General features: G+C 40.1%; 1 protein-coding gene across 1 annotated transcript in view; it reads left to right on the top strand.

The window, feature by feature from the left end:
- Window positions 1-14,055, top strand: part of SETBP1 (SET binding protein 1) — a 254,088-nt gene extending 240,033 nt beyond the window's left edge. Inside the window, exons 6-7 of the mRNA XM_035559958.2 lie at window positions 7,439-7,606; window positions 13,499-14,055. Coding sequence (XP_035415851.1) covers window positions 7,439-7,606; window positions 13,499-14,055 — 725 coding nt within the window. The remainder of the gene's footprint in view (window positions 1-7,438; window positions 7,607-13,498) is intronic.
- The last annotated feature ends 8,019 nt before the right edge of the window (window positions 14,056-22,074 follow it).

Genomic DNA, 22,074 nt, shown 5'->3' with positions numbered 1-22,074 from the left:
ACCCAAAGCGGATAAAGTGTATCATTTCAGCAGAGGAAGGCAGCTGTTTAAGACAGCTTGGTGGTTATGGGAGGAGGCAGAGGAGATTAGTGTGTCTCCCAGCATTTGCGTGCCACAATGCCAGCCCTCCTCCTGCCCCTTTAAGAAATCTGGCTCTTCTCTAATCTGATGTTGGACTTGAGCTTTATTAGTGAAGTGAGGGAGAATGAGTAAATCAACTGTATCAGACAAGCCTCAGGACATCTGGAAATTGATCATTCTGCAGAAATAAGCACTCTCTGTTTATTAGCTGGGAGTTCATCACTATCGCTTCTCTTTATCCAATTCCTAAGAGATTTCAAAGCTATCATCATAGCATTAGCTCTTCTGACTGTGCTACTGCAGATAAAGATCAGAAGATCTATCTAATGATGGCTTTCTCAGTCTCTCTCTCTCTCTTTCTCTAAAGATATCCTGATTTAAAATAATAATAATAATAATAACAAGTAAGAAAATAGCTGGAATGAAATAAGGCAGTCTCCGTCTCTTAAATTTTTGCCTGTTGGCAATGAGAATAATTTTTTTTTCATTCTACAGGCACTCAGTTTTATTCAGGGGAACACATCCTGTAGAGTAGAAAATCCTCCATTGAAGAGGTGGAATTTGAAGTTTTTAATGTGGTGGTGGAAAAAGAAGGAAGATAAAAGGACCTGAAGCCATAAAGCAGTGCTGTACATTGAAAGTACAGTTATTTTTAAATGATAATACACGTCAAATAGAAGCCAGGAAAATGAATTCCATAAGTTAGAAAGGTAATAATATTACTTTAAGAAGAATAATTATTTTCCTTAACTACATTTATCACATAGTAATTCAGTTCTCCCTTCTGGAATATGATGCAATGCCAAACTTTTGACTGATTTATTTAAAATCAGCCTTCAGAAAAGATGCAGCCATATACAAGGCTTCTTCTGGTTCTTTATTCAAAACTGGGCAGTTATCAAAATGCAAATAACATGACTAACTTACTGTTTAGATGTGCATTCCTGTAAAACTGCACTGTGTATCTACATCATGCAAAGAGACCGGGAGAAAAATTTTAAGTTTTCCGATAACAGTGGTCGGATGTATAAACAATTTAAATACAGCCCTGGATTTCCAGAAATCTGTGGGAAGTGTAAAATCCAATGCAAGGAACTCTCTAAAGAAAAATCTTCCTTAGCAGGAGCTACACAGAGATCAATTTTATCAGCTGATTTTCTCTGTTTTGCAATGGCAAATTAATATTTATTATCTCTTTTGAACTGGCACTTAGAGTTCCAGCCTGGCTGCACATTGTACTAGGTTCTGCACACAAATAAAAGAAGAAAAGGTGGACATTGGCCAAGAACCTTTCCATATAAGTAGAAGATGAGAGAAAACAGATGAATGCAATAAGCAGAGTGAGCATGATCTAACAGTAAAGCAAGGATGGTTAGTTAATCCATTTGTATAGAGCATAGCACAATGGAGCTAGACCACATTACTTGCAATGTAAGTACTTAATAACAACAATAATGACTAGGCCTTTAAAATTAATGTATTAATTATCAGCCAGAGCTCGTAAGTTGCTTAGCCAGTGAATGAAGAATGCCAGTTTTTTTATCCACGATATCAGGGGACCCATAAATCTTTAAGAACACGGCCCATTTTACATCAGTATTGTTTTGCCTCATAGACAGCCTTTCTGCCAGCCTGTCTTGAACTAGAGTAGTGCTACTCCTGGTCCACCCTTTTATTTATGATCATCATTATTATTTATTTATAATCATGCCATTATTGTGTTAGGTTCTTGATAATCTCCTTCGTGTACGTCTGCCCTTGCTTTTGAAGCTGTCCTTTCCCTTTGCCCTTTCTCATTTAATAAATAATGATTGATTTGCTCCCTGCTTTGCCTGCCCATTGCTCACTTGCATGTACATGCACTGTTGTCTGTGATATCAGCAGGACTCAGGAGAGTTAAGATATGAGTCTTTCAGGGGTGAAGCAGGCTCTAAATTGGAGGAAGCGCACAAAGATCAGCAGAAAGGTGGCAAACAAGGTCTGAATCAGACCACCCATGCACATCACTTGCCCTCTCTCTGGAGCAGCAAAGAATAAAAATCCCTGGAATCATGGGCAGGGGGGTGAATTTGAAACTGAGCCGCACCACCTCCCCCCCCACCCCCTCCCCCAGACACACATGACAGTGTTATGGAAGATTTATTTTCTCTTGATTCAAATATAGTTTGAACTGGGGAGGATCTCATAGCCAGGCCTCCAAAACAGGGCTTCCCAAATGGGAAGAAATAGTCCAGTGAAAGGTGATGATGCCACATCAGTGGGTTGGTCTGCTTGAGGGAAAGACCTCCCGTGCTGCAGCATGAATCATAGCCTTGTGAGAAACTCCATGGCTTTCCAATGGTGCCTCCAATTCTCAGTCTGCGTTTTGGTATCTGTGAAAGAAACCCGATTCTTCCTTATTGGCTGTTACAAATCCATAAATTATTCCTGTTCCTGAATTTGGAGGTGAATTTCAGTGGGGTGAGTGCTACAGGCTAAAGAAACCAAGTGCAAAAAACAAAAGACAGATGGCTGAGACCATGATTCACCAGTGATGAGCTGCAATTGGGCCACGTAGACTTTGAAGTAATTCATTACATTTGTATCTCTTCTGTAGAGGGGGGATTTTCCTCAGTGATTTGTATGACCTTGCTAAACCCAGACAGGTGGTAATTGAGCAGCAACCTCTTCTTCAGAAGAAACAGAATAAAAATATTGAAAATATTGACTCACCCCAAAGGCAGTAAACAGCACTTTGGTCTTTGACCTTTAAGCATCCTAGGGTAGTCAATAACCTGGCTGTTAGATGCTGTGCCTGCCACTGATTTTGATTTGGGAGTAGTTTAACCTTGAACCAAGATCCAAGTAACCACGGCAACAGGAAGTCGGCCTCTCCATCCAAGGAGTGGGAATCCATAAATCAAGGTCCCTAATGCAAACACTGTGTGCAGGTAGAGATTTGAGAGGATAAGTGGTTTGTGAGGGATTACCTTTGAAAAATGAATGACTGTCCCTTGATATGTTGAAGCACAGCTTCACAGAGACTTTTTTTTTTTTTATCAATAGAGGTCAACAGGTTACAGCTGCATGTTTTCATACGTCTCTTTATATAGGCCCTTCAGTTTAATTAGAACCAGATGTTGAATTTATTAGGTTGTTAGCATTATTATGTACCATATGCACATGCATATATGTGTATGTGTATTGATACATACATCCACATATGCACATTTCTTGCCCACAGACTACATTCATGAAAAAATAATGTTAAGCCTCAAACTCAAGCACTATGGAGTGGCAAAACCTTAGTTTTGCATATGCACAGTTCCATAGTCCTGGGATCCCACAGGCATAATTACCTGGTCAAATACCTTGGTTTTTCTATGGGACATTACTTTATTCAGTGTATGGCACTCACCTAATGAACAGCTATTTGGTAGTTTGATTTTCCTCTTGTTATTCAGTCTGTGACCTCATGTCTCATTTATTCCACATTTCTAAGCCTTGCTATGAATAGATGAATGTTTCATGAATGTTGATAATTTTATTTTCGCAGCACTGCTCTTGAGATGAGGGGTATATTATTGTTCTCATTTGCAATAGAGAAGCTGAGCAGAGAGATTGAAATTGAATGGATACAATTTGAGATGCTTAATACTCGATTCGGGGCTCTGGAAGAATGTGTGGCTTAATATGCAAAAACTCCTCAGTGTATCTCTACCAAGCCATGACCTCTGACTGTGATTCTCCCTCTGTCCTGACTATTTCTGCTTTCGGACCCATTCTGCTGCATTAAGTCTGCAGGTTTTTCGTCTAGACTCCTCTCCCAGACTTGCCCACTCTGTAGGCCCTCATCTCTCAGCCTCCCCTCACCAGTGTACTGCTTCTGAGTCTGAGTCTGACGGAGGTTTCTTCCACAGTTTCTGGGACCACCTGTAGGTTTCCTGATATTTCTCATTTCACATGTAAGGGCAAAGGTAGGGACACTCAGCTCCGACTGCAAATTCAGGGAAATGTTAGCTGGTGCCTGGCAAGGCTGGGTGCAGCCAGCAGAGGCAGCCAACAGACACAGCACATTGGACAGGCAGATTTCTGGGCTCTGATTCGAGATCTTCTTGATCTTCTGAGACCTTCTTCCAAGGTCATTAGGTGACTTCTGGGATCTCTATGAGGAGCTCTACCAGATGCTATCCAGGTGCAACCGAGGAGATCAGCAGTTGCCACCTGCTGCAATGGATGAAGGCACCAGTCTTCTGACCTGATCTGCTGTCCAGGGAGGTTTTCTCTTTGCCTGGAGCTTGGATCAGGGACACTGTGGAGAGATATCCAAGGCTTGTCCAGCCTTTGGACTGATAATACTGCTGCTCTTCCACATGGGCACCAGCAGTACTGTTGTGGAGTACAGGAGCATGTCAGGCATGGCTAAGTGTCTCTGGGGGCTGTGATCAAGGCCATGGGGTTGCAGACTGTTTTCTTCTCAATCCTGCAAGTGAGATGGAAGAAGACTGGACAAATCCTGCATGTCAGAAATTTGTTGTGCAGCTGATGTTGGAAACAGGGATTTGCTTTTCCATGACCATGGGCCCCTCCTCAAGGTTAGAGAACCACTAGGGAGACAAGAGGTCCACCTGAGTAAATGGAGTAAAATCATATTTTCCAACAGCCTGGCCAAGCTGGTGAGGAGTGCTTTAAACTAGAAATGATGGGGAAAAGAGATGTGACCCACAATCGAGTGAGGAAGTGGTGGACCAAGTTGTCAAGAAGAGGTTGCAGGGTGATGTAAGAAAGCAGCAGCAAGGCATGGAGCAATGCCTAAGGATGTGTGATGAACCAATTGAGCACTTATGGGTCAGGATTCATGATCAGACAAATGTGGGCAAGGTTGCAGTGGGTGCTTGCCATAGACCACCTGATCAGAAAGGAGATGAGGCTTTTCTTAGATAGGGAGAAATCTTATGTTCACCTCAGTGTGAGAGAAGGAACAAGGCAAAAGGGAGGATCACAATCTTCTTGGAGAAATCTTATCAAATCATGGAGTATGGCCATGGAGAAAATTGAGATCCAGGAGAGCTGGCCGAATTTCAAGAATCACCTCCTCCAAACTCAAGAATTATCCACAACAATGAACATCAAATCAAGCAAAGGTGTCAAGAGACTTGCATGAATGAGCAAGGAGCTACTGACTAATGTCAGAATTGAAAAGGAAGTAAAATAAAAAGGTAAAACAGGAACAGGTGATCTGGAAGAATATAGAGAAAATCTCTGAGTATGCAGGGATGGGCTCATGAAAGCCAAAGCCTATGTGGAGTTTAATCTAGTGAGTGCAGAAGCACAACACAAAATGTTTCTGCAGGTACATCAACAGAAAAAAAGAAGACTAGGGAAAATGTGGGAACAGAGCTGAATGAAATGGGGACACTGGTGGCAGAGGACATGAAAAAGACCAAGGTACTCAATGTCTTCTTCACCTTGGTCTTCTTGGTCACCTTGGTAAGAGCAAACTTAAGGAATCCCAGGCCCCTGAGACTTGTGAGGAAAGAAATCCTATTCCCAGTGGAGGAGGATCAAGTTAGGGAACAGTTAAAAAGACTGGGCATACCTAAGTCCATGGGACCTGACAGGATATGCCCAAAGGTGCTCAGGAATCTGGTCAGTGTCATTGTAAGAGTACTCTCAATTGTTTTTGAAACATGGTGGTAATCAGGAGAGGATCCTGAGGACTGGAAGAAATCAAGTGTCACTCCAATAAGTACAAGAAAAAAGATCCAGTGAGCTACAGGCTGGTCAGCCTCATCTTGATCCCTGGGAAGCAGATGCAACAAATAATCCTGGAAACCATTTCCAAGCATATGAAGGATACCAGAAGGTGACCAGGAATAGTCAATTTAGATTTATGGAGCAAAACTCATGCCTGATCAACTTGGTGTTGCTTGTATCTTTGCCCAAAGAGGTTGTGGAGTCTGTTCTTGGAGATGTTCAAAATCTGACTGGACATGGTCCTGGACAAACTGCTCTAGCTGAGCCTGCTTAAGAAGGGGATTCGATCAGATGATCTCTAGAGGCCCCTTTGAGCCTCAGCTCTTCTGTGACATTATGAATTGTCATGTCATTTAATTGCCAAAATCTAATTTATTTTCCCTGTAGTCCATGTACAGGCTGAGATTTGGAAAAATAAGTGATTTAAGGACTCCCTTTGAAAAATGAGTGTCTGTCCTGAATGTGTTGAAGTCCAGCATTGCAGAGACTGGGAGAGGTTTTCATGAGTTAGCAGAGGCACAACACCAGCTCCTTATCCTACCAGACTTTTGCTCCAGTCTCATGAGAGCAGAATTACTGCATTTTTATAAAACAGCAACTGCTAGGAATTTTCTAAAATCAGCAAAAACTCTCACTTCTACTGTAAAAAAACTAAGACATTTTAGCTGACTTCCCACTTGATAAATTTCTTCTTTTTTCTTTTTCTTTTTTTCTTTTTTTTCATATACTTACAGACGTAAATACAGTATGTATAAACACACACAAACTCACACAAATATTATGTATAAATGGGTGGATATACATTCAGATGTATTAGTCAGGAAGATATCTAATATGCAATACATGTAATATTTCAAAACCAGTAGTTTAAATTTGACATATTTACAAGAAAGAAAAAAAAAAAAAAAAAAAGGTTCAAGTTGTAAGAGAGCTTGAGAAGCATTGCAAAGGGAAGAATCTACCAGCCTTTCTTGCATAGCTTTTATTTCTTGGAACATTTGATCTCTTTGTTATATTTGTACCATTCATTTATTCCGTTTTGTAATCCCTGTGTGAATAACTTTGATGCCATCACAGAATCTGTTGGTAGAAAAATGTATGACAAAGGGCTCTTTTTTTTTTTTTTTTTTTTTTAAACTCCCACCTCTTTGATGAGTTGTAAGGTAGATTTTTATTAGTAAGGGGATTCCTAAAACTATGTAAAACTGTAATGTTCTTTAGACAGGGAATTATATGCTGAAGCTGTTACTGATGCCTGCTCCTTACTCAGACAAAACACACACTGAATCAAGTCATTGCAGAAGAGATGTCTGTCTTTAAACATGTATAAGTATGTGTATTTTCTCGCAGAAGAAAGAGTAACAATGTAGAATTATTATTCTGGTTTCCCAGTGTTTATAGAGATCACCGATAGCACCTCCTGAAGCAAAAGTATTAGAAATTAATAAAAGTCTTGATCCTTGTTAGTATCAAGACCATATTAGGTGTTGAAACCAGGCACATGCAGGGAAATATGAAAATATATCGGGGTAGCAAAGGCAGCAGCTGAGTGCTCATCTCCAGATATTCCCCAGTCTGATTACTTCATCAATATTCATCCAAATCTTGTTTCCTTCCCCAGGAATTGTAGGACCCCACTTAAAAGCAGACCAGACTTCAGTTCACAGTAAAATGGAAAGTTCTGCCTGTAACATGATGACCAGAAGGAAACCAGCAGCTGTTGACAGTGTTGCAATGCCAACTCCAGTATTATCTCTCCTACCTTCATCATCAGCAACATCTGAAGCAGGTAAAGTTGTTTCTCTCCATCCCCTCAATTTCTTCTCCACCTTCTTCCTTCCTGCACTGAACACTATGTGCTCGTAGTGCTCTTCTTGATTTGAGCAGTAGTTGCAAATACGCATATCTGACGTGATAATCAGGCTGTAATTTTTTCTAACACTTTCTTATCATTATCATATCTTGGCATATCACATCTCTTTTATTCACATAGCGCCACTTGTGCAATAATGAGGATACAAGTAACACCAGCCAGTATGATCTAGCAGGAGACTCTGAAGCAAAGCTCTTGGGTTGCTTTCTCAGCCCTGTTGTTCATTTATTTGAATGTACCCACCCCTGTAGTATGAACATGCTGAATACACAGTGAATAGCTAGGGAGCAGCTGAGATTTCTTTCTGCATACTTCAGTGATTTTAGCATAATATTCTGTCTTGCAAACGTGAAATTGTCTGGGGCAATGAACAGTGATTTAAAATATATGGGAATAAATAAGCAGTAGTAGCATGTTTTTCAATCACCTTATTTTTTGTGCTTCTATTTGGAATCAGATTGGAAGGTGATAGCTTTATACAGTCAAGAATTGAGCCAAGGCATTCAGTCATCATCATGCCTTTTGGGGGGCATGCATAGAGAAGTTAATCTTGCATTGTGTCTTAATTTCCAGTGAATGGGGAGCCCACGGTACATTACCCTACATGCAGGCATTAGGAGTTTCTTAGTCTTGTCAAACCTCTGATTCCACATTCACAAAAAGATATTTGTATCTTTCAGTTATGGAATGATAGCATATCTAATTATGCAATTGAAGGTGCTGTTTCAGTGCGCTCTTTTTGATTTTCCTCTAGTTTCCTGAATAAATAGTGAAAAACAGGGAACCATGCTGTAAAGTGGCCTCTATAAAGATAAATTTTTATGTAAAAAAAACAAGAGTCTCTGTTTAGCCTTTAATACTTTCCTATATATAAACTAAGGATAGATTTTTAATGCAATAGAGAATGAAAGCACACAAATATATTATGATCAGTTTCAAGATGAAAGTGTATGCTTGACTGCCTAGTTCATTCTTTCCGTTTTCAGAAGTCTAATTAAATTGTTGGTTTATCTGTAGCCCAGATGTTGAAATAATTTAGTGAAAACTGAAAGAAAATGTGTTAATGGGAAAACAGGACAGTGCTATGGGTTTCCTGTAATTAATGGAGAGCTCTTTGAAAATTCCTCCATTTGAATGAAGTCAACAAACTGAGCCCAGCTGTTGAGCAAACAGTCTTCTCTGTGCCATGTTCTTGCAAGTGGCCTCAAGCAACTCTGAAGGGATGGAGAATGACAGGCAGTAAGATTGATCTTTAGTGCTGCAGACATACCAAAGCCACGCAGAATAAAGTCAGAGGAGCAATGGAGAATTTCCAAGACATCTGATATATCCTTGTTCAACACCACTGTGGTGGAGTGGGTTGTTCAGCTTCCTTTAAGCTACCTTTGGAAACATATATTTTTGGCAGAGATTTCTCTTATTACCTCAGAAGTTATTTCCAGCTATATCAATCCTCTGTGACGTCCCAGCTTGGCCATATTGACTTGTCTCTGCCTATGAGATACAGCCTCACTGCATCTGCATACCACGGGGAGGGGAGAAATACAGGGCCTCTGTGTGCCTTATTTTAAATGTGCAAAGTTTTTTGTTGTTCTGGTTGTTTTGTTTTGTCATGTTTTTAATGCAAACACTGCTGCTTGCTTTTTTGGTACAGCTAGGTAGGTTGTTTGTTTCTGGAGAGTAGGAAGGAATGGAGGAAAAGTACAAAAATTTGATAGGACAGAAAGCAGCAGCAATGTGCAGCAGCAGCATGTAAGTTTGCAGTTTGTTTTTATAGCCTGCATTTGAGACACAGTGTTTGCAGGGGACACTGCAGAGTGCCTGTCTCTGATAGCACGTGGAAAGCCTCAGACATCCATTTTCAGACAGAAGTCCAGAAATGCTGGTGCTTATCTGAGTTTTCTGTGTCTTGGGTGACCAAACTGCTTCTATCTCCTATCGTGCTCTAGCAATCTCTCTGAAAGAAGGATTTCCTCTGTAACGGGTCCTTCCCATGGAGTAAGAGAAAATTCAGGGGGCTTTTCTTCTTCTGTCAGCTTTTCGTATCAAGTATTTCTAGCTTCTGATCACTTTGAGCTAGACTGTGCCAAATAGCTTCAGGGCTTCACAGAGGCAGCACATGGCCCTGCAGCCTGGGGAGGTGAAGGGAGATAACTATGCCCAGGCAGCAAAGTCCTCTTCCTTGTACTCCATCACCTGAAGGTTGCCATCGTGTTGTACCATCTCTTCAGAGGCATATTCCCATCTTCCTATGCCATATACAGACACTACAGAGACAGTTACTACTCCCAACCTCCTTTTCATCTCTTTTAAGATGAATTTCACCAGACAGAGATAGGGGAAAGTCTTCCTCCCAGAGCAAAGTTTCCATGTGCAAACAGTAAAATATGTGCAGGGGGAGAACAACAAAGCCTAAAAACAATGCAGACCAACTTGGGTCCAGGGTTGGGCAGAGGTCTGTCTGGATAAAATGGAAAAGATTAGTACTTAGCTTTGGTTTTCAGCAGAGCAGTATATCACATGGCAATATAGCAAAATATTTTATATCAAAGATTGCTCACCAAGAGCTTCCAGATGAGTTGATAACACCTAATGGCTCTCACTTCAATAGTGGTTTATTTTGGAATATCTCCCTGATATTTTGTCATATGCACACCTCATCAAATCTTCCCCCTGCAGACCCATCAGACTCCTTTCCACATAGCCTCCCTTTTCCAAATGTAGAATCAGATGTCCCTGACTCTCAACAGTCAAAATAATATTGTGTTTCCTAACATCACCTTTAAAAAGCCTGACTTGAAAGGATATTACTTATTCAAGACGTGTATTCTGACTATTGGCAGACTATATAACACAATTTAAATATTTCTAAAGCATGCGAGTTCAGCAGCTTACTAGGAAGAAAAGCAAAAGCATTATTAGTAGTTTCTAACAAGCTTCCTGGGAAAGTCATAAACACCCCAAAGCATTTATGAAAGAAAAACTACTACAGTAAGCCAGCACAGAACAACATTTTTTTTTAATTAAGAGAGAATGAGTTTCAGTCCAAAAGGAAAGGCTCTGTCAGCTTGCAAAGTTTTAGGATAGCAAGAAAGTTATCTCAACAACATAAAGGAAGACATTTAGTGTTCCAGCTCACAGATTTACATATAAGAGTAGCTATCTACCCATAACTGTGTATTAGTTGATTTCAGAGAACTAGGCAGAAAGCAGATGCCTGCATTTGCTCCACTCAGTCCCTGTCTACATGCCATCGAGCTCCGTTCCATTCTCTAAGCCTGGGTGTCCTGGATGTGTCGGGTGACTACAACACCCATCAGGGCTGGCACAACCAACAAGACACCTGCACCCTACTTATTCAGTATCCGGGGATCAGAAGGATGCCCATGGTCATCTCAAATGGCATTAAACTCCCATACTGACTGAACGGAGCAGATCTCCATTGACTGCAACGGGGTGTTAATACCAGATAGCAAAATAACAGATACTAATAGATCTCAGTAGAGACATAAAATCTTGCAGATTCTTCTTTTCAAATTAACTTCCTGCCCTTTGGCTTGCTGTCTTTCCAATTAAAGATGAGAGTAATGCCAAATCTCCAGATTTCACCATGGACTTTGCAATTTTTCCTATATTTTCACTAAAATTCCCATCTGCAAGATTTTCATCACCAACTGAAAAATTTCAACTTTACTTTCTGGGAGAAAAAAAAAACACAAACAAACAAACAAACAAAAAAAAAACATCTTGAACATGAGAGTTTTCAAAAAGTCTTGAAAATGGGCCCTGGCAGTAGTGATAAAAGGCAAAATGTGGAAAGCGAATATAAAGGCTGTGCAAAATGTGTGATTTCTTAAATCCTCTTACCTGAAGCAACTATCAGGATCTGGGAGGAACCCAAGAGAGTTGAATGCTTAGGACTAGAAATATTGGGACTTTATATGTCGGTCATCAGTGAAGCCACAGAGTAATGTTTTTTTGTAGAAGGGATCTAATTTGTTTGATCATATGACAGAGAAGGAGCTCACAGCCACTTGCACTTAGGACTCTTATATCCACCCTTTTTAGGGGTGACCTACTTGAGAGGAATTTTGTGCAATTAATTAGATTTTTCCCTAGTAGTTTGGACATTTCCTTTCCTTTCTCTTTTTCGTTGCTACCAAAATGAGTGCATTTCTCTTTTCTTTTGTCCTTTGTGAATCACAAACTGTAAGTGGGTTTTATTTTTCTTTTTGGTGTGGGGAGTGGGTTACATATGGAAAATGTATTTTGTTTTGTAATTAATGAAAACCAGACTTTAGGAAGTTGGCCATTCAGGTCTTTATTTATAAGAGAGCATATGTCTGTGTTTTGTTTATGACTCACTCCTACTTGCATTGTAACCTGGGTTTGTTTATGCAAGCTTTTTGCTGAATCCAAGCAACATGGTGGTATAAGAGCCAATAATTTATGTTGTCCAAGAGGGGAGGACAGTAAGTGATGTTTGTATGCTGAATCTGTCATAGTGAGCAAGGGAAGATTCTGCCACTTGACAGCTCCTGGTTATCTACAGAAAATGCTACAACAGCAACTTTATTTTAAACTACTGCTAGAAGATTGCCCTGTTAGCCATGAAGGGAATGATAACCCCCAAATGAACCTTTCTCAAAATCTTGGCCACTCTGGAAACTTCAAAGATTTCAAACCCAAATGACTGCTTGACAGTCAGGTGTAAATTAAGTTTGCAAGTAGATGTGGGCTGAGGTTAATTTAGTGGGATGTTTTATTCTTTACTGAAAAGAAATCATGAACTCTATCATTTCTTTTCCAGCAGCGCAGAATGGATATGTTAGGAGTGAAAGGGAGCACCAGTTATTGCAATAACAGAATTAATACATACAGTTTCACTCACAAAGGGGTAGTTACTTATAATCCACATGCAAATCTTGAACTCTGAACAAATGCCACGTTTGTTAAAGGACAATGAAACAATTTAAGAAAAACAAGCAAGGTCTCGTGTCCTAAGCAAAGGCCCAGGAGCCAAGAAATGCTGGGTTCTCTTTCCAGCTCTGACAATGACTCACAACGTGACCTTGGCAAGACACTTAACTGCTTTCGACTTCACTCAGATCTAAAGTAAGTGATCTGAACCAGGCAGGAGTAAGCTTACTTTGGGGGCCATTAAAGTCAATTATACGAGTGATAGTTTCAGCTAGTTTCTGCGGAGATGATAGTAAAGAAATCCAAGCGGGACTAACAAATTTACCACAGGTGAAGAGTGTTGCAGAACTTTCCAGTACCCACTATTTTCAGTAACAAACACTTTTCATACTATCTGACATCCATGGCAAGCATTAAAGACCAGGGTGAAGCCATCAGGAGTATGTTTGGGGTACACAAAGTTTAATAGTTACGGTGGACCAATGTTACACCTATGCTAAGCAGCCCTTTCTTCCATCCTACTAGAGGCTTAGGAATGAGACTGAAGCACACCCACAGTAAAACATTGCTGTAGGAAAGTTTTGCTGCTTTAGAAGAGAAGAGAACTGGAGAGAGATCACTGAGGACAACTTAGCAAAGTTGTGTTTTCATCTAGAACAGTAAAAGAGGAGGTAACAGCAATTCTCCTGAGACTGTAATAAATTACTTTTTTTTTTTAATTGCTTGTCAGTGCAAAGTCCTTTCTCATAGCCACTGCTTCTTCAGTAGTCATATTCACCCTATCATGCTTGAAAACCCCTAGTCTTCGTGATACTGAAAGCAGACAAAGGAGGGTTTCCATTCACTGTTGTTTGACCCAGACCTGTTTCTGTCCTTGTCTCCCAACAGCCAGCCCACCACTGAAAAAAAGGTTCAAGCGCCGTGAAATCGAAGCAATCCAGTGTGAGGTGCGCAAGATGTGCAACTACACCAAGATCCTGTCCACAAAGAAGAATCTGGATCACGTGAACAAGATCCTGAAAGCCAAGCGGCTGCAGAGACAATCAAAGACAGGCAATAACTTTGTCAAGAAGCGGAGGGGGCGTCCCCGGAAGCAGCCCCTCTCCTTTGACGAAGACTCCAGAGACCAAATGCCCGTTCTGGAAAAATGCATTGACCTTCCCAGCAAAAGAGGTCAGAGACCGACACTGAATCCATTGATATTGGAGCAAGCAGCCACCCAAGACACAATCATGGCCACCATCGAAGCTGTCATACACATGGCTCGAGAGACGCCACCCCTGCCACCTCCTCTCCCTCCTCCCCCCCCGCCACCCCCTCTCCCTCCACCCCGGACACCCCGGGTTGGGAAAAGGAAAAGCAAGTCCCCGCAGGAGGAGGAGGAGGACGTGAAAGTGAAGCGGCACCGGAAAGGCAGAGGAAGTGAAAGCGAAGGCCTCCCGTAAGGCCAGCGCACCCCGTCGGATGTCAGGTGCTGGCAGCAGGGAGCGCCGGGACTGATGGACTGGAGGCACGCGGTCTGCTTTGCCCCTGCAGCAGCACCGGACTTGTACCTCAGGTGGCTGAAACCCACCATGGAGAGCTGTGCCAGCAGGGGTTCGCATCTTCATCTTCATCGCTTCGGCCCCAGTCCCTCAGGAAAGAGGGGGAAAGGGTGAGGGGCTGGAAAGGTAGGGGCGAGGGGGGTGGGGGTGTAAAAGTTGGGGATACCGTCTACTTTGCAGAGTTTCCAAAACTAATCAACATCTCGGCATTTCTGTGCTCACACCGTACCCGGAGGCGGGAGGTTGTCCTCGCAGAGAGCTGAATGTTGTCACTAGGGCTGCATGCTCGACTCTGATTCTGGTTGGCGGGCCAGGTGAAACTAAGAGTAACCATACCATAGTAGAAATCACTGAAAAAAAAAAAAAAAAAAGAAAAAAGAAAAAAAAAGTTAAAAAAAAAGTGTAATTTTCTCAACTGTGATCTTGGTTATAATCTGTTTGAATTTTTCTTTTTTTTTCAGTTTTATATACCTATCAAGTTTTGGGGCAGCATAACCCCAAATGCCTGACTCCTGCTAGAACTATATATTTTTTTTTCTCATTTACTTGCCTAGTTACAACTAGCTGCAATATAGGCAATAGAAAAGTAGAGCCTTACACGTGCACACTCTCATTCTGAGTGCTATCCCAAGGAACGACGGAATATCACAGAATTTCAAATAAGGTGTACATGGATATTCAGTTATGATAGCATGTTTCTATGAAGCAACTTGGCATTTCCAATGGCATGTGAAAAAGGGGTCGTCCATCAACCAAGTTGTTTTGATGTTCGGTACATGTGAGTAGAGAACAGCAAGACACTTCTGGGGAATAGAGTTATAGTAAACATGGACAAAATTACCGAAAAAAAAAAAAAAAAAAAAGATTAAAAAGAGAAAAGAAAAAAGTAGGACAGAAAAAATAGAGTAAAAAGACAGGGCCCAACCCTACCAGTTCTTACCACTTGCAATTCCCAGTGAAATTACGGGAAACCCAGGATCCAAATTATTTGCATTGGGTAGCAATGCCTTGATAAGTTCTTTTAAAGAAAATAGATAAAATAGATTCTTTAAAAAAAAAAAAAAAAAAAAAAAAAGAACAAAACCCTATGGAAAATAGGTTCTTTCTTGGCAATTATTTCTTCAAAAAGAAAAGGAATAAGTGTTCTTATCTGAAAATAAAAATAAAATGTTCAAAGGGTATCACCACTGCAATTGTATTAATGCCACTTTGGACATGTTCTCCAAGTTGTGGTTGCCTTAATAAACTAAAAAGAATTTTTTTTTTTTGTACATAATGTAATTATAAAGCTCTCAGTCTGCATGGATGCAAACTGTGTGTGACAAATCGTCTCTTTAAATGGTCAGTTCAAATTGTACATTTCTCATTCGAGTTGTACGTTAACCATTGATCTAACTTGGGTAAAACATCTGAGCTTCATTTCCACAGCCCAATCAAAATGTTTAACTTAAAAAAAGACTGAACGTGAAGCTGTTCCATTGCAGTAACAATGCTTTAAAAAAAAAAAAAAAAAAGTCAGTTGTTGAAATTTGAAATAGGTACATTCAACTTTATTTTATTTCTTTTTAAAGTCCTTCAGTACACTCAACACCTGGTATGGCAAGATGGATATTAAAAATGGGAGGGGGAGGGACGGAAAATTCCAGTAAGGGAGCGGGGAGTGGAATTATTTAATGATTCACAAGCCAACTGTTATTCCCTTTTTTGAGAAATCTTTCAACTGGCATATTGCCAAGGAAACTTCAAATAGCACGACACTAAAAAAAAAAAAAAAAAAAGACAACAAAAAAGTCCCCACAAAAAAAAGTACATTTTTATTCTGTTATTTATTTACAAAAATCATATCAAGACTATGGTGTTAAAGGGACACTGTAAACATACAGCTCATTATTCTTAGAGACTGATTTTTCTTCTGTGATAGCACCTTAGCTTATTAAATCTGAATGCATTTGGGGATGGACTGGGGCTTGGGGGCTGGGAGAGGTTTTTTTGTGTTTTTTGGGGGGTGTTTTTTGTGTTTTTGTTGTTGTTTGTTTGTGTTTCTTTTTTAAGGCTGGAACAAATGTTGAGATCCTATCTCCTTAAAACTGATAAGATGGATCACAGAATTTTGTTTCCGATCTGTTTTGCATCATTCATCATACTCATTTGTGCTTTTTGTTTTCCAATTAATGCAGCTTAGAAATAAACTGACTGGTTGCTACTTCTGTTACAACCAACTTCGCTTTTAAGTTCTCTTGAATCAGTGCAGTGCTATCGACTAGGCCTGCAGGAAAAAATGCTTCTGCCTCCTCCAGCTCCTCCCTTCTTCCTTAAAACACATTGGACTGAGGTTTAGTTGATTCAGAAACCTTTGGTTTTCCATCTTTCCCTTGGGCCTGCAAATAGTTGACAGTGTCTCTTAAAATGTAAGAGGAAAAAAAAAAAAAAGTTTGGTATTCCAGGTAGCCTATAAGCTGAAACTAAGCCATCTACCCTCAGTTTCATCTTCAGTGATCTCTTTATTAGCTTTGAAGGACATTTGAACACATAGCAAGTGGAGTAAAGGTCTGAGAGGACCAGATTCTGTCACTGAACACCTGTTGAGGTTTTGAGATGCATCAGACCTTACAGAGTGCCAGTAAGGGCACCTAAATGACTCTATGATTCTATGAAAATGCTCTTATCCTTCCAAAATGTACTATCCAAGATGCTGCCAGAGGCAAAGTGTTTAAGGGCAGCCTCCACTTGGAAAGAACAACCCCATATGCCCTTTACAGACCATTTTGCATATGGCGAAGAAAATAAAAAGGCACTTTTGGTCCTAAGAAACTAAGGGTATCATTCAAGACTTGGTAACTGCAACCTGTCCAGTTAGGATGGGCTCTACCCTGGGTGCCCAAGGTTTGTTTTTCTCAGTGAGAAGGTGCTGGGAGAGCACAGCACTGCAGTACTGCCAGGGCTGTTTGTCCAAACACCAGCCTGGTGCAGACAGTCCTGGCTGGCAGGAAGATTAGCTTGTTAATTTGTATGAAAGCAGGCTGAAAATACTGTTAGATGGCACTCAGAATTTGTGTTCTGTATGTTGCATAGTCTATAAATATGATAAGCAAGTTGCTGACAGAATAATATTATAAGGCGATGTACTACATGCAGATCATAAAGGATTTAGTTTTAGGACTTAAGGCTAAAATCCCACTCCTGCAGTTTATTACCCAATGATATTCCAGTAATGAGCTTTCTGATTTTTTTTCTTTCTCTACCACTAGGAAGATTTACTGAGGAACTCTTTAAATTCTCTCCACACATTTCCAAGGACTGTATAAAACTGGGGTGAAAGCCCTTTTGCTTATTAAGACCAAAAATACCTTTCAAACACGTCCATCGTGTCACAGATTAACACGTCTTAGCATGCTTCAATAAAAACGCAAAACAAAATCACATGGCTGTCAGCCATATGAAATGAGGCCACAGGTTTGCATCTTCTCCATGGGTCCTATATTCCTCATCCCGATGTAAAAAAAAATGGGGATATAAATGTGCAGGGAGAGAGGAAAAACAAATGATCGCTTGTGTCTCCAAGAGCTTCGTACTGCCAGTTTATTGAGCCCTTCATTATCAAATTTTCTGTGAAGCACCTTGCATGTTTTTGGGTAACTGTCCAAAAAAAAAAAAAAAGTTTAAAAAAAAGAAAAAATACAAAACAAAACAAAAAATGATAGTAGTAATCAGCTACTAGGTTATCCTACAGCATGGCCCATGCCTCTCCACTTGACGACAATGCTTTAGATCATCCATGTAGAATATTAGGTTTGCGTTCTCAAATTTTTGGGGCAGTATGGTCTGATGAGGTGCTGGTTCGTCACTGGGGTTTCTGAGCACTACAGCAATATGACGAATAAACAGTAATCACAGTTCCATACAAAAGGATTTCCCCAACTCTTAATTTCACAGGCCCTGATTCAGGACTGCACTTAAGTGCATTTTAATAGTATCCTGAAGGAAAAAAAAAAGAAAAGAAAAGAAAAGAAAAGAAAAGAAAAGAAAAGAAAAGAAAAGAAAAGAAAAGAAAAGAAAAGAGGACAGGAAAAAAACCAAAAACAAAATGGTTTTCTGAACTGAGAAAACAAACATCATGCCCTTGCAATGCTTCTTCCTTCCATATCATCCAAAAACTGGAGTGCAGCAGTTCTGAGACAATTACAAGCACATTTCAACAAAGGACACATGTTTGAGATCTGCTTAAGATGCCTGCCTTGGTTGTATAAAACACTACACAAAAAAAATAAAAATAAAAATGTAAAAACGTGAAAAGAGCTGCCAATTGGACAACATGGGGAAGCAGTTCAATCCCATGTTGGTTTGTTTTACTTTTCTTTTTCTTTATTTTTTTAAGCTATTTCTTAAATAATAAATGCACATGAAGTGTTAAATATGTATATACTGTATTTCAAAAAAAATAAAATAAAAAAAATCAAACGAATGGGGCACAAGATTGTTCTATAAGTCGTGCTGGCTAATTTTTAGTTTGTATTCATAAGTGGTTTTTAAAAGCCTTTTTTAAAGTGTAATTTGCATGTTCTACTTTGATTGTATGTAAACATATTTTAGAGCAAAAAAATGTATTTGTATTTTATTGAATATAGAGGCAAGAAAAAAAACTTGTACATTGTTTGAAATGTTCTTTTTGTAACAGTTTTTATTCATGAAGCATTTTTGTACATTTAAAAATGGATATGGACTTGATGTTCTTTGAGGCTTAGATACATCTGGCATGCTTTAATGTCATGCTCCTTCATGATCTTAGATGTTGGTTTTTAAACATTTTTTTCTAAAACAAAGCTCAGTCTTTTCGCTACCAAATCAGGTTAGCACAGTATAGAGCACTTAACTAAAAAAAAAAAAAAAAAAAAAAAAAAAAAAAAAAAAAAAAAGGAAAAAAAAGTTAATCCTATTCATATGTTATTCATTGTGTGAAATTAAAGGAATTCAATTCAGTCTAACATGAGTTGTGAATTCTTTTGTCTTATTTTCCATCTGTTTCCCATCACTAAGGAGTTTAATAGCTTTTGGGATACTAATACCATGCATTCACAAGCCCTCTTTATGGTAATGGAGAAAAACATGCTTTAGTTCTGTTTCTTTTTCTCTTCTTCTTTTTTTTTTTTTTTTTTTTCCTTTAACTTTTCCCAGAATATCCTTAAAAGTTAAAAATGGACTGTGCCATGGGCCCCACGGACAAAAGGGGGCTTCCCACACTGAGGCTGTGTGTATCACCAAATGAGCAGAAATGTCTTCGGTCCAAATTGTGTCACCAGGAATGCTGGTACCCGCCACACAGGTGGGACTCCCACTCCCAAAGCAGGTGGAGCATCACCTCCAGGCCTCTGCAGGGTGAGGTGTGCCAGGGGCTCCACCACCTTCCCCAGTGCCTCATCAACCTGTGCATGGGAAGCAAATCCCATTCCCTGGAAAAGGCAGTGATGCTCAGGTGGGATAGGTGACAGTGTCATCTCATGTTCTGCCCTTCGGCTTTTTGGGATGGGTTGGTTTGGTGGGACAACCTCATCTAACCACTAGGAGAACTCCTCTGCTGCTTTTACAGCTATTGCTTCTCCCCAGGGTTATGTCCAACTTCACATTTCTGGTGTAGAGCTGCTCTAAAGATCTCATTTTAATGGGTCTTTTTTCTTTTTCTTCTTTGTATCTTTAACATATGCACAGCCCCAGCATTTGACAACAGTTTGCAAAAGCGCTGACATTTTCGCTCACTGTTTTTGTCGGGCTCTGTGTTGTATAAGCCACTGGTCTCTGACTGTAACCACATTTTTGTAAGAGGCCTGTGGTAAGACTTCCTCAGAAGCATCTGTGAACTGTCAAGTTTCGTGCTTGCTGCTGTAGTATCTGAGGACTGATCTCCCCTCCCACCAGCTCTTTTCTGAGATTTACCTCCCACCGAGCACTGCTGTGCTTTCATGGTATCACCTTGCAGGGATGATGGAGAAGGCAGGGAGAGCATCTGCTGGGAGAGAGGGCGTTGGGGATGTTCAGTTTCTGTTGCTGTGTGTGTGGCAAGGGATGAGGGCCGATGTCTGTCAGTTCTTCATACATTCATGGCTCTGATCTCCTTTTTTTCACCAGACTGCTGACACCACGTACAGTGTCAGAGCACCATACTCCTCACTGGTCTCCTCCTGGGCTGGAAGGAGTACTTGTTCAACAGCCTTGTTGGTTTTCTCAAGGTAAACTCAGGCTCTTGCTAGGATCTCTCTCTGTTCATCCTGACTGTTTCATCCATGGTAATTACTCCAGTATTGTCTCCTCTTTCCCCTGAAAGAAAAAAAAATAAAAGCTTAGGAAAATCACAGGCTTTGGTAGGTTGTTGCTTTTTTTAGGTAGTCTTTGTTTAATGAAGTACTATTCTCATGTCTATGTTTTGCTCGAGTCCAGTGCTTTCCCAATTTACTTAAATACTTTCATTATTAATCTCTGCCTGAAATAATACCAAATAATGAAAACACCAAGTGTGTCGGAAATAACTCTCATTAGAAACAATGTTCTTTCCTGATTATCCTCCTTTTATTTTTATGAGCATCCTTTGCTCACAGAATTTGTGAAGCTCTGTTCAAACCTTCTTTGGTCATCCTCCATATTTTTGGAGTTTGAACTGTTGAACTTACGTTGTGTGAAGGGAAGTTTAATTGGTGGAGATGCCTGCAGCTTGTATGCAGGTTGTGTGAGCTCATGACAGCTATTTGCTATTCTGTAACATGGAGCATGCACATAACTTTAGAACAACTCTTCTGTTACCAAGTAAAAGAATTTTCCATGACTTTGAAGGGAAGGATAACAGGATCCTGTTTAAGGTTCTTCAGTACATATCATTCTGCATGTGCTAGAAAGCAAAGGAAAGCATAGATAACCTAAAAATATATATGTTTGGCCTTTTATGAGTAATTAATGAACTGCATCATTACTGCAGTAACACAGAGGGTTCCAAGCTAATAGGAAGTATAGAAATCACAGCAAAGTGTGATGTATCAAACATCTATGCATTTTTACTGTGAGCTACAGGAACGACTGGCATGAAAGCACCACAGGAGCTGTAAGAGGAGTTGAACAGAATATCAGTGCCATCCTAAGTCATTTTGTTACAACAATTAACTTTCTCTGTAACACAGAGCAGGACCCAGTGGCTCACATTCTCAGCTTATGCAGATCAGCACTATCCATTTCAAATACGTTAAAGCAGTTTGCAGGAGAAAAAGATCTGTTTTCATTTTCCTCATGGAAACTATTCATCCCAAAGTGGCTTTGGAGTGCCCCTAGTAATATGATGTAATATAAACTACTGTTGTTTGTTGCCTGTAAGAAATGTCATATTGAAAATGTACTAAAAATCAAATGTTTGGAAAACTTGTTCAGCAGCAGTAGTAGTCAGACCACTATGGTTTTATAAGAGCTGTGGTTGAAAGAAGTGGGGAAAAGAAGTGGAAAGTCCTTGGGAAAAGGATGAAGCATTAGTTTTGTATGGATCGGGAAGATATTTAAGTATTGAGATCTGGTTCTTCTTGGGACCCTTCTGTGCTTCAAAAAAATTCTTAAAAAATTGTCCTAGCCCTAGGTATCACAGAGTACATCAGCCTTGCATAAATCAAGCTTGGAGGAAGCACAGTGTTTCTTTTACAGTGCTTGAAACAGACGTGGTTTGTATGGCATCTGTTAACTTGGAGGGATTTAGCCCCTTCTAAAATCCCTCCCCAGCCAGCAATGCAAAGCTCAGAACAGGGACCCTGTTTTCTGTCCATCATTTTCCAGATAACCTGCTCCAGAAGAGGGGCAAAGTCACAGGTACAATCATTTGATTGGCCTTGAGTGTCTTTGAAAGGACAAGAAAATGTCTTTCTCCATTTTACTCCCACACATGCTCATATCTGGAAG

Source organism: Cygnus atratus, chromosome Z (assembly GCF_013377495.2).
Source record: "Cygnus atratus isolate AKBS03 ecotype Queensland, Australia chromosome Z, CAtr_DNAZoo_HiC_assembly, whole genome shotgun sequence".
NCBI classification, from domain to species: domain Eukaryota; kingdom Metazoa; phylum Chordata; class Aves; order Anseriformes; family Anatidae; genus Cygnus; species Cygnus atratus.
Note: the sequence above shows the minus strand (reverse complement) of the source record. Positions and strands in the feature narration are given on the sequence as shown.